A 17,010-nucleotide genomic window follows, 5' to 3' on the forward strand; every position below is an offset into this window, starting at 1 on the left:
ACAGCATCTTTGTCAGTCACTTGGCGGACGGTTCGGATTTCTCCGTTGTGGAGGCCCACTTCAAACAGCGCCCTGTCGGTGGCTTTGTGCACTCTATAGGAGAGCCAGGCGTTCTGGCCAGAGTCCACATCCACGGCCACCACTTTAGTCACCAGGAAGCCCACATCTGCAGAACGAGGCACCATTTCAGCCAGCAGCGAGCCGCCCGTCTGCACCGGGTACAGGACCTGAGGGGCGTTGTCATTCTGGTCCTGGATCAGGATGCGAACTGTGGCCACAGAAGTGAGTGGAGGGGATCCGGAGTCGCGGGCAGTAACGTTAAAGTCGAAGGATTTGATTTGTTCATAATCAAATGATTTGACCGCGTGGATGACACCGTTATCTGAATTTACCGAGACAAAAGAAGACATAGCTACTCCATTCACTTCTTTCTCTTCTAGGAAGTAAGACACTCGAGCGTTCTGGCCCCAGTCGGCATCACTAGCACTGATGGTAAACGCGGAAAAACCAGGAGCGTTGTTCTCCGGCACAATCTTACTGTATTCTGACTGATGGAATTTGGGTGGGTTGTCATTCACGTCAGATATTTTAATGTTGATATTTTTACTACTCGACAGAGGTGGAGAGCCTTGGTCAGACACTGTTATGGTCACATTATATTCAGGGATATTTTCCCGGTCTAAGACGTTTTCAGTCACTATGGTGTAGTAACCTGTTAGAGAAGACTCAATTTTAAAAGGGACGTCATCGTTAATGGAACACTTGACAACGCCATTGCCCTCAGAGTCTTCATCATTCACGTTAAAAACAGCTACAGTTGTCCCTGGGGGAGAATCCTCGGGAATGGATTGAAAAAATGACATAATTTCAATGGTGGGGACATTGTCATTCTCATCAAGTATGTTAATGAAGACTTTACATGTATCCGTAAAGCCTCCATGATCACTAGCTAGGACATTTAATTCGTAGCTCCTGGATTTCTCAAAATCGAATTTACCTGCAAGTTTAATCTCCCCTGTTTTAGTGTTGATAGTAAAAAGGTGATGTTCTTCTTTGGTAGTATGAGGAGTCGAATATGTGACGTCACCATTAATTCCTGCATCAGCATCGTTTGCACTAACAGTCGCGATTACCGTCCCTGCAGGTGAATTTTCGGGCACATCGACCTTATAAACAGGTTGAGTGCACACTGGAGCGTTATCGTTTGCATCCAGCACGGAGATTTGAATTCTCACCGTCCCTGATCTATGTGGCTCACCGCCATCTGAAGCAATCAACATGAGTGTGAGGCTCTCTTCTCTTTCTCGGTCTAAAGACTTCTGTAAAACCATTTCCATAACCTTCCTTCCATTTGGTTGGTTTTGCATTTCCAATTTAAAAATATCTGATGGTTTTAGTGCATATTTCTGAACATCATTAATACCAACATCAGGGTCGGCTGCATTCGCGAGAGAGAAATGAGTCCCAACTACAGCATTCTCAGCGATTTTCATGTTAATTACAGACTGGGGGAAGGAGGGACTGTTGTCATTAATGTCCATCACCTCCACTATTACACGATAAACATGGATTGGGTTTTCCACAATGATGTCAAAACTGAAGCTGCAGGGCGTCGTCTTTCCACAAAGCTCCTCTCGGTCGATGCGCTCTTTTACCACAAGCGTGCCTTTATCTCGCTTTAAATCAACATACTGTCGGCCTCCTTTGGTAATGATTCGAGCTTTACCTGCCACGAGTCTCTCCAAGTCCAAGCCCAAATCTCTCGCAATATTTCCAACAAAAGAGCCTTCCGCCTGCTCCTCCGGTATGGAATAGCGAGCCTGTCCACTCGTCGAGCGCAGCTCACAGAGACAAAGAATGACAAAAAATGTGAGCAATCGGCCACCGACGGCGCGCATCCACACACAATCCATCGTGAATTTTAAAAAAGGGTAAAGAGGCGTCCTTTAAATTAAAACCAACGGTTCTTTAAATTAGAAGATCCAAAAACTAATATGATAAGCCACACAAACCGTCTCCCTTCAAAATGGCGAGTTATTCGTTGGCTTTCTCATCAACGAAGTACACAAAGCAGTCTGGAGGACGTCTGCGCAAAAGTGCGCACACATTCTCCTTTCACTCGAATTCAATCACGAATCACGAGCGGCGCTCAGAGCATTTTCACAGTAGTGCACCTCCATGTTATGAGTGTCTGTCAAAATGATATGACATAAATACGAAGGGTCTTATGTCGCGAGCCCCCCCAAAAAAACATTTTAAGTTGGAAAAAAATAGATGAAGAATGCCCAATGTAATGTTAATTATATCCGTCACGTCATTAATATTGGATCCAAAAAGAAAAAACAAACTCAAGATCGAGAAGAACTAAAGTAATTATTTTCATGACATCAACGCAGCTTGCTTGAAAACATTATTTTTAAATGACATTTTGTTTCTTTTATTAATCTATTGTCATTTAAATGTTATTTTCAAATGATATGTTTTTTTCTTTTATTAATCTATTGTCATTTAAATTTTATTTTCAAATATGAACGAGGGAAGAGTCTTTTTCGTTCATTTAGAGCAGCGGTGTCAAACTCATTTTTGTCGCGGGCCGCTTTGGAGTGACGTCTTCTCTCGGAGGCCCGTTACGACAGTGAAACCAAATTAATGTATAATCATCACATCGTTATCATTACTCGTACGCAACAAATTGACGGATTACTCTTCAACTATTTGTCGTTTGTTCACTTATTGTTCGAGTGAGTGAAAACAGGATACCAAGTTCTCAACGTTATTGCACATAACAATTTGACGTTTCGGTCCAGATTTGAGCAAGGATCAGGGGGTTGACGCAGAAGGTTTGCTTTCGCGGGCCACATAAAACGACCTGGCGGGACCGATCTGCCCCTCACGCATTGAGTTCGACACCTGTTATTTAGAGGAATAAAAATATTGTGAAACAAACCTTTGCACATTAATATGAACGAATGTAATGCTGTCAAAACCAACCAACCACGGAGCTAGTAAAACAAACATGTAATTATTGCCCTGATGTAACGAATCAATTTTATTTTCATTAAAAGGTGATCAGGTTAAATCAGCTGCAAGCACTTCCAGCACCATGGACAACAATATTAAAACGTCCTTCAAAAAATAACGTGAAATGGATGGAAACGTTAAATATTTGTCAGAGCATTTTGTACACCAGGACAAAGCCGAAAAGAAGATTGAATTTCTGTAATGATTATGGCTTGTACAAACTGAATCAAAATGATAATGACAATCCAATTGAAAATGAAAATAGGCTACATGAAAATGCAATGTGGAGGAACCATTTGAATATGCACGAGTTAGAAGGAAAATGAATTAGTCAAGTCAAGTCAACAGTATTTATAGAGCACTTTCAAACAGCCATCGCTGCATACAAAGTTCTGTACATGGAGCGATTTAACATACACAATAAACAGTGAGACAAATCTGTAATAAAGGCGGTAGAAAGCACCAAACAATAAAACCAAGAACAAATCTAAGTCATGCTGAGTCGAATGCCAAAGAATACAAGTGGGTTTTGAGGAGGGCTTTAAAGATGGGCAGCGAGGAGGCTTGCCAAATGTTCAGTGGGAGGTCATTCCAGAGAGAGGGACCAGCAACAGAAAAGGATCGATCCCCTCTGAGCCTCAGTTTAGTTCTTGGTACTTCTAATAATGTCTGGTCCACAGACCTGAAGCGCCGGGCAGGTGTGTAAGGCCGGATGAGCTCAGAGAGGTAAAGTGGCGCGAGATTATTCAGAGATTTGAAAACAAAGAGGAGGATCTTGAAAATAACTCTAAAATGAATGGGGAGCCAATGAAGGGATGCCAGAGTAGGAGTTATATGCTCCCTCTCACGAGTACCAGTCAAGAGGCGAGCAGCGGCATTCTGGACCAGCTGAAGGCGCTTAATGGAGGACTGGCTGACTCCAAAGTACAGGGCATTCCAGTAATCGAGCCGGGATGTGACAAAGGCATGAATTACTGTCTCAAAGTGTTCATGTGAGAGGAGAGGTTTTACTTTGGCCAGCTGTCTAAGGTGAAAGAAGTTGAATTTAACAACGGCACCAATTTGCCGATCGAGTGTGAAATCACTGTCCAGTTTAAGGCCCAAGTTTGAGACCGTTGATTTCAAATAAGGAGACAAGGGGCCCTAGTCTACAGGATGGAATGTACAAGGGCCACTGGGACCAAACAATATCACCTCTGTCTTCTTTTCGTTGAATTTCAAAAAATCTTGTGCCATCCAGGTTTTGATTTCTTTCAGACAGAATAGGAGTGGACTTAATGAGAAGGCGCCTTTCTTGCTCAGTGGACAACGATGATAAAAATGATGAATAATGGTGGATTCTGTTTTTCGTAAACCTGGAAACAGTAATCAAATAATCAGATAAAAAAAAGAAGGCCATTCACTCACCAACGTTGACATCTGTGAAAGACGTCCTGACAGCCCCTGATTCACATGCGGCACGTCAGCATCAGCTCCATCCACACTCACTAAACTTTGACTCATGGCATGCATATTCTTCATATCAGTTTTTCTGGAGTCGGTGGTCCTGCACACCTCGTAATTGTACACGTGTGGGAGAGTCCCCGTCCCCAAAGTATCCGAGTATCTTGGTGGACAATACGGAATGACAGGCAGGTTGGAGTGGTAGAGGACGCGAGACTGTCTCCACCGGTACACTTTGACCGATATGATAAGCAGCAAGCAGGTGATGAAGAGGAAGGAGACCACCGCCAGCGCCAAGACTAAGTAAAAAGTCAGCTGGTCATTGTACTCCTTGTCGTGCATGCTCAAGTCAGTGAACTCTGACAGCACTTGAGGGAAGCTGTCGGCCACCGCCACGTTCACAATGACCGTAGCTGAGCGAGAGGGCCGCCCATTGTCCTCCACGACAACAGTCAGTCTTTGTTTGACAGCATCTTTGTCAGTCACTTGGCGGACAGTTCGGATCTCTCCGTTGTGGACGCCCACTTCAAACAGCGCCCTGTCGGTGGCTTTGTGCACTTTGTAGGAGAGCCAGGCGTTCTGGCCAGAGTCCACGTCCACGGCCACCACTTTAGTCACCAGATAGCCCACATCGGCCGAACGAGGCACCATTTCGGCCAGCAGCGAGCCGCCCGTCTGCACCGGGTACAGGACCTGGGGGGCGTTGTCATTCTGGTCCTGGATCAGAATGCGAACGCTCACGTTGCTGCTGAGCGGAGGGGAGCCGCCATCCTGCGCTCTGACAATAAATATCAGCTCTTTGATCTGCTCGTAGTCGTATGAGCGAGCTGCACTAATAACACCACTTTCTGCATTCACAGACACAAATTCACGAATCGACCTTCCTCCGATTTCACTCTGCTCCAACATGTAGGAGACACGAGCGTTCTGGTTTTCATCTGGGTCTTTGGCACTCACGCTGAGAACAGGAAAACCTGGCGAGTTGTTCTCTGCAACGTTTGCACGATAAATGCTAGCCGGAAACACGGGAGCGTTGTCGTTCACATCGGATACTTTCAAATTAAAAGACTGTTTACTGGAAAGGGGAGGCGAGCCTGCATCTGTCGCAACAACCGTGATGTTATATTCTGACACATTTTCACGATCTAAGTCAGCATCGGTGATCAATGCAAAATAATTCCTCACATTGGATTTAATTTTAAATGGAACGCGGCCTTCAATCACGCACAAAACGTGACCGTTCTCTCCAGAATCTTGGTCCTTTACATTCACTATACCAATTGTAGTTCCGGTGGCGGAATTTTCAGAGACAGGACTTGTGAAGGACATTACGTTGATGATAGGAATATTATCATTTAAATCCATGACTTCTATTTCGACTTTTGCAGACTCGCTCAGGCCACCTTGATCTTTTGCTTCAACCATAAATTCAACTGTTTTTTCCATTTCATAATCTATTTGTTTTGCTATTGAAATAACTCCTGTTATTTCGTTTATATGAAATAAATCAGCTATTTCCGCATTTGATTTTGAAAATGAGTATGTTACTTTTCCATATGAACCGCTGTCAGCATCGGTGGCATTCAAAGTCAAAATTGTGGTTCCTTTTGGTGCATTTTCGATCACTTTAGCTTCGTACAGAGTTTGATTGAAGACCGGAGCATTATCATTCGCATCTAAAATGACAATTTCGATATTAACTGTCCCTGATCTCTGCGGATTTCCCCCGTCTACAGCCACCAATTTTAATGAGAGTCGCGGCTGTTCTTCTCTGTCTAAGACTTTCTGAAGCACAATTTCGGCATGTTTTTTCCCGCCTGGACTGGCGTGTTGTTTTAAAACAAAATTATCAGTCGGTGTTAAAATGTAGCTCTGCACACCATTTGTACCCACGTCAGCATCATGCGCACTTTCCAAAACAAAACGAGAGCCAAGTACAGCAGACTCGCTTATTTCAAATCGCAAATGATTGTTTTTAAAAGTGGGAGCGTTGTCATTCATGTCCAACACTTCGATGGTCACCGGATGCAATTCCATGGGGTTTTCCAATAAAATCTCAAAGGTGAAGCTGCACGGCGTCACGTCTCCACACAGCTGCTCTCGATCTATCCTTTCATGGACAACCAGAAGCCCTTTGTCCGCCCTCAGCTCGGCGTACTGGACGTTCTCGCCGGTCACGATGCGGGCGCGCCCGGAACGGAGTCTTTTTAGATCCAAACCGAGGTCTTGGGCCACATTTCCGATGAGCGAGCCTTTTTTCATCTCCTCTGGAATTGAGTAGCGGATTTGCGCCTTCATTCCATTGAGAAAAAAACACCAAAGGACAAAGATGCAGGCAAATCGTCGTCTTATTCTCCTTCGACATGGATGAATATCTTTCGACTCCATATGAAAGTAAAAATATTCCAATAATGCAAACCGGTCAAAAATGACTAAGAAGTAGGCGCGATTATTTCGGCCTTATTTAGATCAAGGGGTATACGTTGTTCACGCGAAGCTCTTTTTTACCAAATGGCAGCCAAAGAGGAGGGAGCTGCACTGCATCATTCAGCACCAACAAATCCATTTAAAATGTAACAGCGCCCTTTAGAGGCGGCTATGTGAAATGTGTCATATTGGACCAAACATTTCAACATGTTAAAATAATCTTTAAATGCGGCATATGATGTTTAAAAGCTGCATAAAAATAAATGACAAAAAACACAAGTATATCAATATACCTTTTCCCTAAGAGATCGTAACTTGCGCAAACAGCCAATAAACACAGTTGCATGAGTATAGTTAAGTAATACAAATGATATAAATGACAATTAATTAACCCTTCGGATTGAGCGCAGGTCAACAGATCACTTGGAAGTAACGTTCAGCACCATGGACAGAGACACAGAGATACGTGGCGCTCATTGAGTCAAGACATACAAGAGCAATCATAGTTGCACGAGTGGATAGTAGTCCGCAAATTTTAAAAATCGTGCTGATAAATGGTGCACAGTTGTTGACAGGCGTTTTTTTCATGTTTAGTTCCTGATTATTTACATGTCAAGTAGGGTGTTGATGGACCTGAAAATGTTGGAATGGTGCATAATTTTGAGACTTTAAAAACAGCAATAAAGCACGACGAGGCTCTTGACTGTTGATAAATACACGCTCCTTTCTGCTTAAAATCATACAATAATCAGACAGTAATTACAGAAGCACAGGCACCATCAAAATTGCAAAAATGACCTAATCTCGAGAACTGTTATTATCATGCCAATAGTTTAAGTGTTAGGATAATTACAAAAACAACCCCAATGAAGTTCGGTCTTTGTGTTAAAGAATTAAAAACACAATACAATGATTTGCAAATCATGCACAAATGATATTTAATTGAATACACCACTAAGACAAGATACAAACAAGATACAAAGTTTGATAAACTTTGTTTTTAGCAAATAATCATTCACTTATCATTTTCTGGCAGCAATATGTTTCAAAAAAGCTGGGACAGGATCATGTTTACCATAGTCTTCCATCACCATTTCTTTTAACACAATTCCATAAACTTTTGGGAAGTGAGGACACTAATTGTTGCAGCGCAGCTTTGTCAGTGGGATTCTTTCCCATTTTAACTTAATATATAGCTTCAGCTTTTCAACAGTCCGGGGTTTCCCCTGTCCTGTTTTACACTTTATAATGTGCCACCCATTCCAAAATGGGAGAGAGAGCTGGCCTGCAGGCAGTCCAGTCCAGTGCCAACACTCTTTTAATATGAAGGCACACTGTTGTAACCCATGTTAAATGTGGGTTGGTATTGTCTTGCTGAAATAAGCAGGGGTATCCATCTAAAAGACATTGTTTGGATGACATCTTATTTTTCGCCAAAACTGATGGACCTTTCACTTAAATGGTGCCTTATCAGATGTGTAATTTACCCATGCCATTGGCCCAAAAACAGCCACGTATCATCACAGATGCTGTTTTTTTTCCCACTTTTTGTCCAAAACAGTCCGGATGGTTCTTTTCCTCTTTGGCCCAGAGGATACGATGTTTACAATTTCCAAAAATAATTTGGAATGTGGCTTCGTCACACCAAAGAACACTTTTCCAATTTGTATCAGTTCATCTGAGTTGAGCTCGGGCCCAGAGAACCCGGGGACATTTCTGGATGCTGGTGATAAATGTTTTTTAGTTTGCATAGTTGAGTTTTGAGGTACATTTATGAATGGAGTGCGGTATTGTATTTATTGACATTGGTTTTACTGAAGTGTTCCTGATCCCATGAGGTGATATTTTTTCTAGAACTGCCAGTTTAGCGCGTTTTTATTGGCATTAATTTAACTTTGTGAATGATGAGCAATTATGGGAAGCTCCTTTTATTACCAATCATGGTACTTGCCTGTTCCCGGTTATTGTATTCACCGATGGTATGTTCCAAACAAGTTTTTGATGAACTTTTTCAGTCTTTTTTTTGCCCCCTGTCCCAGCTTTTTGGAAATGTGTTGCAGCCATAAAATTCTAAGATAATGATTATTTGCTGAAAACAATAACGTTTATCAGTTTGCACATTACATATTTTTGTCTTCGTAGCGTATTAGATTAAATATTAGGTGAACTTGATTTGAAAATCATTGTTTTCTAGTTCGATATCTGTTCAACACAATGTCTCAACTTCAATGCAATTAGGTTTGTTCTTCAAAACGAAGCTAAAAAAAATAACCACCACTTTTTTGAAGCTCCATACAAGAGCTCATCTTTTGGATAAAAAAAAGTCAATCTTGAGAAAGAAAAAAAATATCTGCTCTCCTCTGGACACGTTTGGCTAAATAGAGCTTATTATGGGAAATAAAATCTTGGACAAGAAAATCCTCATCCAGAAGCCAGACAATGGGTCTTCTACGATGACCATGGCCAAAAACATTTTGCTAAAATGGAATGGCGTGCAGCTCACAGCACACTAATATTAATCTCTCTTTAACTTCCGCCTCTCTCTTCTAATAAACCATTATAATTGGTAGGCTTCAAAAATAATCAGGGATTGAAGAATTATTGACACTATCAACTTCATTTCTTCAGGATAATACACTGAATGTAACTCTTACACGGGGAAGATTTCCCTCAACATGCCAGTCATGCAACCATACTATCAATCTGCAATAATGAGGTGTGCAAACTCCACCTTCTAACCTGGGAATGTGTGACCGTTTTCAGATGAAAAACAAACACAAAAAAAAAAAAAAAAGCATATGACTCACCAATGTTGACATCTGTGAGCAGTTTCCCGACAGCTCCTTGTTCACATGCGGCATGTCAGCATCAGCTCCATCCACGCTCACTAAACTTTGACTCATGGCTTGCATGTTCTTCATGTCACTTTTTCTGGAGTCGGTGGTCCTGCACACCTCGTAATTGTACATATGCGGGAGAGTTCCCGTCCCCAAAGTATCCGAGTATCGAGGTGGACAATACGGAATGACAGGCAGGTTGGAGTGGTACAGGACGCGAGACTGTCTCCACCGGTACACTTTGACCGATATGATAAGCAGCAAGCAGGCGATGAAGAGGAAGGAGACCACCGCCAGCGCCAAGACTAAGTAAAAAGTCAACTGGTCATTGTACTCCTTGTCGTGCATGCTCAAGTCAGTGAACTCTGACAGCACTTGAGGGAAACTGTCGGCCACCGCCACGTTCACAATGACCGTCGCTGAGCGAGAGGGCCGCCCGTTGTCCTCAACCACAACAGTCAGTCTTTGTTTGACAGCATCTTTGTCAGTCACTTGGCGGACGGTTCGGATCTCTCCGTTGTGGAGGCCCACTTCAAACAGCGCCCTGTCGGTGGCTTTGTGCACTTTGTAGGAGAGCCAGGCGTTCTGGCCAGAGTCCACATCCACGGCCACCACTTTAGTCACCAGGAAGCCCACATCTGCCGAACGAGGCACCATTTCGGCCAGCAGCGAGCCGCCCGTCTGCACCGGGTACAGGACCTGAGGGGCGTTGTCATTCTGGTCCTGGATCAGAATGCGGACTGTGGCCACAGAAGTGAGTGGAGGGGATCCGGAGTCGCGGGCAGTAACGTTAAAGTCGAAGGATTTGACTTGTTCATAATCAAATGATTTGACCGCGTGGATGACACCGTTATCTGAATTTACCGAGACAAAAGAAGACATAGCTACTCCATTCACTTCTTTCTCTTCTAGGAAGTAAGACACTCGAGCGTTCTGGCCCCAGTCTGAATCACTAGCACTGACAGTAAACACGGAAAAACCAGGAGCGTTGTTCTCCGGCACAATCTTACTGTATTCTGACAGATGAAATTTGGGCGGGTTGTCATTCACGTCAGATATTTTAACGTTGATGTTTTTACTACTCGACAGAGGTGGAGAGCCTTGGTCAGACACTGTTATGGTCACGTTATATTCAGGGATATTTTCCCGGTCTAAGACGTTTTCAGTCACTATGGTGTAGTAACCTGTTAGAGAAGACTCAATTTTAAAAGGGACGTCGTCGTTAATGGAACACTTGACAACACCGTTGCCCTCAGAGTCTTCATCATTCACGTTAAAAACAGCTACAGTTGTACCTGGGGGAGAATCTTCAAGTATGGATTGAGAAAACGACATTAACTTAATCGTGGGGACATTGTCATTCTCATCAAGTATGTTCACAATAACTTTGCATGTATCTGAATAACCACCATGATCACTAGCTTGGACTTTCAATTGAAAGTTTTTTGATTTTTCAAAATCTAATAAACCAGTAAGTCTAATCTCCCCCGTTTTGGCATTAACATGAAAAAGCTGCTCTTCCTCTTTGGTCACATGAGGGGTGGAGTAAGTGACGTCACCATTGATTCCTGCATCAGCATCGTTTGCACTAACAGTCGCGATTACCGTCCCTGCAGGTGAATTTTCTGGCACATCGACCTTATAAACAGGTTGAGAGCACACTGGAGCGTTATCGTTTGCATCCAGCACAGTGACTAGAATTCTCACCGTCCCTGATCTATGTGGCTCACCGCCATCTGAAGCAATCAACATGAGTGTATGGCTCTCCTCTCGTTCTCGGTCTAAAGGCTTCTGCAAAATCATTTCTATAAAACCCTCACCATCTGGTTGATTGTGTTTTTCCAATTTGAAATTATTTGATGGTCTAAGTGCATATTTCTGAATATCATTAATACCAACATCGGGATCGGCTGCATTCGCGAGAGAGAAACGAGTTCCCATTGCAGCATTTTCAACGATTTTCAAATTGATTTCAGACTGTGGGAAGGAGGGACTGTTGTCATTAATGTCAACCACCTCCACTATTACACGATAAACATGGATTGGGTTTTCCAAAATGATGTCAAAACTGAAGCTGCAGGGCGTCGTCTTCCCACAAAGCTCCTCTCGGTCGATGCGCTCTTTGACCATAAGCGTGCCTTTGTCTCGCTTTAAATCAACATATTGTCGATCTTCGTTTGTGATAATTCGAGCTTTACCTGCCACGAGTCTCTCCAAGTCCAAGCCCAAATCTCTCGCAATATTTCCAACAAAAGAGCCTTCCGCCTGCTCCTCCGGTATGGAATAGCGAGCCTGTCCACTCGCGGAGCGCAATTCACAGAGACAAAGAATGGCAAACAGTGTGCGCCATCGGCCGTTGACGGCGAGCATCCACAAATAGTACATCGTGAATTAAAAATATATATTATATCAAGATGTTTCCTTTGAAATAAAAACAAACACTCCTCAATCAAATCAGATAGAATAAATATGAAAGTCCACAGAAAACGTGCGTTTTAAATGGCAAGCCGACCGTCGTCTTTCTCCGCTACGCAGCTCTGAAAGGAGTCCAAGAGGACGACAACTGCACGCAGGCCTTTCACACTAATTCACTGACGTGTCACGAGCGGCGCTCAGAGCATTTTCTCAGTAGTGCATTTATTTATCAAAAGCAATCAAATATGACTTCAGACTTTTGGTTTTTTCATTTTAATCTGATGTGGCCATTAATTACCGAAATTGCAACACCAGGAAAAAAATAAGATAGTACTTGATGCCAAAGAGATTTGTTTAATTAAATGTATTATCTTGCCAATGACACTTAGAATAACACATTAAACATTTTCTGGGCAAAAATATTGATCTCCCCGTTCCTAAAGTCCTCAGTATGGGAGTAAAAATGTTACATTAGAGTATATTAAAAATACATTTTAAAAAGTAAATTTTCTCATTAGATATATTTGAAATAAAAAAATAGTGATACGTGATTCATTCATATTTTTTAAATAATGCATTCAATATTGACTTCAGACTTCATTAATGTACTATTGGCTACATTAAGGAAATTTCATAAAACAATCAAATGTTAAATGCGATCGCAGATATGTTTATACCGGCACTTTGAAAAATATGACAATCACGTAAATACAACATGTTCCTCCAAACTGCTGTGGAAATTGATTTTCGAATATGAAAAACACATTCCAAAAAACGCACAAATGAGGAGGAAGCGGCCCTCCTTCTCGATGAATACATTCGCAACAGCACAACGACAATGCGTGATCATCGTAGCAGATTAGATAATTAATCCAAAAGCTGTTTTCTTTCATTTACAATAATGGTTACCCGACCGCGCAAACACATGCACACGATTATGCAATTAACATTATGCTTGGGGAAAAAAAGGAAACGCGCATTGAATCTAGAACAGGGGTGCCCATTAGGTAGATCCTGATCTACCGGTAGATCTAAGACAGGCCCAAGTAGATCCGAGGAGTGTCGAGAAGAAAAACAAACAAACAAACAAACATTTGTGTGTCTTTGTACATGTTAGTAATATATTTTTTGTGTTAATATACACTGCACACTAATCAATCTCATTTTCACAAAAAAATATTTAAAAAATAAAATAAAGCAGGTAAATCTTACATTTGTGTGTGTGTGTGTGTGTGTGTGTGTGTGTGTGTGTGTGCGTGCGCGCACCGGTAAGGGTAGATCCCGTGAGGTTCGTTGATCAAAAAGTAGATCTTCGATCCAAAAAGTTTGGGCACCCCTGATCTAGAATATGGCAACTCAGTCGTAGCAACTTCATGGAAACAAATAATCACATGATAAAAAAATAGAGATAAAGTGAAAAAAATCACTCATCAACGACGGAATAGACTAATAATTTATAGTTCATTCAAAGACGAGCATGTTTAAATCAGCTCCACAAATCTACATAGTTATAACAAAATTAAAAATTCCTAAAAATAATCAGGTAAGCATGGTCACGCTAAATATTGTTGTCAGTGCATTGTGTAAACAAGGAAGACGCCGACGAAATTATGTAATTAAATATTTTTGGTACAAATTATTTTTGGACAAATTGAAATAACTATCCAACTTAAAACGAGAAGCTACAAAGGGGGAAAACAGTTGACATTTCGTATTGGAGTCTTGATTTGCACGCAAACGTATAAGAAAATGAACCCCCAAAAAACTATTCCGTTTTGTGTTTAAATCCTGGAAACTGTAATCAAATAGTCGGATTACAAAATAAGATAATTCACTCACCAAGGTTGACATTTGTGAGCAGTTGCCTGACAGATCCTTGTTGACATGCAGCGTGTCAGCATCAGCTCCATCCACGCTCACTAAACTTTGACTCATGGCTTGCATATTCTTCATATCACTTTTTCTGGAGTCGGTGGTCCTGCACACCTCGTATTTGTACATGTGTGGGAGAGTCCCCGTCCCCAAAGTATCAGAGTATCGTGGTGGACAATACGGAATGACGGGCAGGTTGGAGTGGTAGAGGACGCGAGACTGTCTCCACCGGTACACTTTGACCGATATGATAAGCAGCAAGCAGGCGATGAAGAGGAAGGAGACCACCGCCAGCGCCAAGACTAAGTAAAAAGTCAACTGGTCATTGTACTCCTTGTCGTGCATGCTCAAGTCAGTGAACTCTGACAGCACTTGAGGGAAACTGTCGGCCACCGCCACGTTCACAATGACCGTCGCTGAGCGAGAGGGCCGCCCGTTGTCCTCCACCACAACAGTCAGCCTTTGTTTCACAGCATCTTTATCAGTCACTTGACGGACAGTTCGGATTTCTCCGTTGTGGAGGCCCACTTCAAACAGCGCCCTGTCGGTGGCTTTGTGCACTTTATAGGAGAGCCATGCGTTCTGGCCAGAGTCCACATCCACGGCCACCACTTTTGTCACCAGATAACCCACGTCGGCCGAACGAGGCACCATTTCGGCCAGCAGGGAGCCGCCCGTCTGCACCGGGTACAGGACCTGAGGGGCGTTGTCGTTCTGGTCCTGAATCAGGATGCGGACGCTTACGTTGCTGCTGAGGGGAGGGGAACCGCCATCCTGTGCTCTAACTCGGAAATGGAACTCTTTCAGTTGCTCATAATCAAATGAGCGAGCGACACTAATAACTCCGCTTTCTGCATTCACAGACACAAATTCACTAATCGATCTTCCTCCGATTTCACTCTGCTCCAACATGTAGGAGATACGAGCGTTCTGGTTTTCATCTGGGTCTTTAGCAGTTACGCTGAGCACAGAAACACCTGGCAAGTTGTTCTCTGCAACGTTCGCACTATAAAGGCTGACAGGAAAGACCGGGGCGTTGTCATTCACGTCTGACACTTTCAAATTAAAAGTCTGTTTAATGGAAAGGGGAGGCGATCCTGCGTCTGACGCAACAACCGTGATGTTGTATTCTGACACACGTTCGCGGTCTAAATCAGCATCGGTCATTAATGCAAAATAATTTCTTACATTGGATTTAATTTTAAATGGAACGCGGCCTTCAATTGCACACCTCACGTGGCCATTTTCACCAGAATCTTGGTCTTTTACATTTATGATACCAATAGTGGCACCGACAGGAGAGTTTTCTTGTACGGGACTAGTGAAGGACATTACATTGATGGCTGGGGCATTGTCATTTAAATCCATGACTTCGATTTCGACTTTTGCAGATTTGCTCAGCCCACCTTGATCTTTTGCTTCAACCATAAATTCAATTGTTTTGTCTTTTTCATAGTCTATTTGTTTTGCTACAGATATACATCCTGCCACCTCGTCTATATGAAAGAAATCTGTTATTCCTGCATTTGATTTTGAAAATGAATATGTAACAATTCCATTTGAACCGCTATCAGCATCGGTCGCATTCACAGTCAAAACACGAGTGCCTTTTGGTGCATTTTCAAATAACTTCGCTTTATATATGGTTTGATTAAAGACGGGTGCGTTGTCATTTATATCGAGAATAATAATTTCAACATTTACAGTGCCAGATCTTTGCGGATTCCCCCCGTCCAAAGCCACCAATTTTAATGAGAGCCGAGGCTGTTCTTCTCTGTCTAAAGCTTTCTGAAGCACCATTTCTGCATATTTTCTCCCTCCCGGACTGACGTGTTGCTTCAAAACAAAATGATCGCTCGGTGTTAAAATGTAACTCTGCAGACCGTTTGCGGCCACGTCAGCATCGTGAGCATTTTCCAAAAGAAAACGGGAGCCAAGTGTAGCTGACTCGCTTATTTCAAATTCTAAATGTCTACTTTCAAAGATGGGAGCGTTGTCATTCACGTCTAACACTTCGATGGTCACCGGATGCAATTCCATGGGGGTTTCCAATAAAATCTCAAAGGTGAAGCTGCACGGCGTCACGTCTCCACACAGCTGCTCTCGATCTATCCTTTCATGGACAACCAGAAGCCCTTTGTCCGCCCTCAGCTCGGCGTACTGGACGTTCTCGCCAGTCACGATGCGGGCGCGCCCGGAACGGAGTCTTTTTAGATCCAAACCGAGGTCTTGGGCCACATTTCCGACGAGCGAGCCTTTTTTCATCTCCTCTGGGATTGAGTAGCGGATTTGCGCCTGCGTTCCGTGTAGAAAAAAACACCAAAAGACAAAGAGGCAGGCCTTGCGTCTCCATATTCCTCCTCGGAATTGAAGAATATCTTTCGACTCCATATGAAAGTAAAAATATTCCAATAATGTTAACCGGTCAAAAAATCACTAACAAGCAGACGCGATTATTCCGGCCTTATTTAGATCAAGGGGTATACGTTGTTCACGCGAAGCTCTTTTTTACCAAATGGCAGCGAAAGAGGAGGGAGCCGCACTGCATCACTCAGCACCAACAAATCCATTTAAAATGTAACAGCGCCACTTAGAGGCCAATTTATGAAATGTGTCCAATTAGACTAAAAGTTTCAACATTAAAAAAAATCTTGTAATTTGGTATGTCCTGTCATAATCGCATTAAAAAGAATCCAAAACTACAAATAAATAAATAACGTATACATTTGTAACTTTCACAAACATTCAATCAACAACGTTGCGTGATGCGTGTCATTGTGGGTGTCAGATTCAAATGACATAAATGGTGAGCATTGATATTAACTACTAGGGATGTGAATCTCAGCACTGAGGACGATTCGATACACATCTCGATGCATTACCAGCGATACGATACTTAAACGATACATGGAATTTTCTGGCGAAACGATGCAATACGTTTCACCGTCTTCACGATGTGATACGACACGATACACATTTAGTTCGAATCAATGCG

At 42.7% G+C, this 17,010-nt stretch overlaps 4 protein-coding genes and 1 long non-coding RNA gene across 16 annotated transcripts in view; 1 reads left to right on the top strand and 4 right to left on the bottom strand.

The window, feature by feature from the left end:
- Window positions 1-6,982, bottom strand: part of LOC127603766 (protocadherin beta-16-like) — a 35,197-nt gene extending 28,215 nt beyond the window's left edge. The window contains exon 1 of the mRNA XM_052070369.1: window positions 4,576-6,982. Coding sequence (XP_051926329.1) covers window positions 4,576-6,852 — 2,277 coding nt within the window. The 5' untranslated portion in view covers window positions 6,853-6,982. The remainder of the gene's footprint in view (window positions 1-4,575) is intronic.
- The window catches only part of LOC127603994 (uncharacterized), a 37,415-nt gene extending 27,366 nt beyond the window's left edge, over window positions 1-10,049 (top strand). Inside the window, exon 2 of the long non-coding RNA XR_007963170.1 lies at window positions 9,902-10,049. This is a non-coding gene — a long non-coding RNA (uncharacterized LOC127603994). The remainder of the gene's footprint in view (window positions 1-9,901) is intronic.
- LOC127603773 (protocadherin beta-16-like) overlaps window positions 1-12,734 on the bottom strand; it is a 37,423-nt gene extending 24,689 nt beyond the window's left edge. Inside the window, exon 1 of the mRNA XM_052070382.1 lies at window positions 9,846-12,734. Within this exon, the coding sequence (XP_051926342.1) occupies window positions 9,846-12,113 (2,268 nt within the window). The 5' untranslated portion in view covers window positions 12,114-12,734. The remainder of the gene's footprint in view (window positions 1-9,845) is intronic.
- Window positions 1-17,010, bottom strand: part of LOC127603514 (protocadherin gamma-C5-like) — a 147,038-nt gene that overhangs the window by 118,408 nt on the left and 11,620 nt on the right. The window contains exon 1 of one of the 7 annotated variants that reach the window (XM_052070031.1): window positions 15,422-16,550. The exons of the other annotated variants lie outside the window; for them this stretch is intronic. Coding sequence (XP_051925991.1) covers window positions 15,422-16,406 — 985 coding nt within the window. The 5' untranslated portion in view covers window positions 16,407-16,550. Of the gene's footprint in view, window positions 1-15,421; window positions 16,551-17,010 lie in introns of those variants that run through there. 7 annotated transcript variants of the gene reach the window in all.
- The window catches only part of LOC127603737 (protocadherin beta-16-like), a 41,061-nt gene that overhangs the window by 15,565 nt on the left and 8,486 nt on the right, over window positions 1-17,010 (bottom strand). The window contains exon 2 of one of the 6 annotated variants that reach the window (XM_052070326.1): window positions 7,990-9,845. The exons of 4 other annotated variants lie outside the window; for them this stretch is intronic. In XM_052070326.1, coding sequence (XP_051926286.1) covers window positions 9,651-9,845 — 195 coding nt within the window. In that variant the 3' untranslated portion in view covers window positions 7,990-9,650. Of the gene's footprint in view, window positions 1-7,989; window positions 9,846-13,364; window positions 14,130-17,010 lie in introns of those variants that run through there. One more of the 6 variants, XM_052070284.1, reaches the window with a different exon arrangement.

This window comes from Hippocampus zosterae, chromosome 1 (genome assembly GCF_025434085.1).
Source record: "Hippocampus zosterae strain Florida chromosome 1, ASM2543408v3, whole genome shotgun sequence".
Taxonomy (NCBI): domain Eukaryota; kingdom Metazoa; phylum Chordata; class Actinopteri; order Syngnathiformes; family Syngnathidae; genus Hippocampus; species Hippocampus zosterae.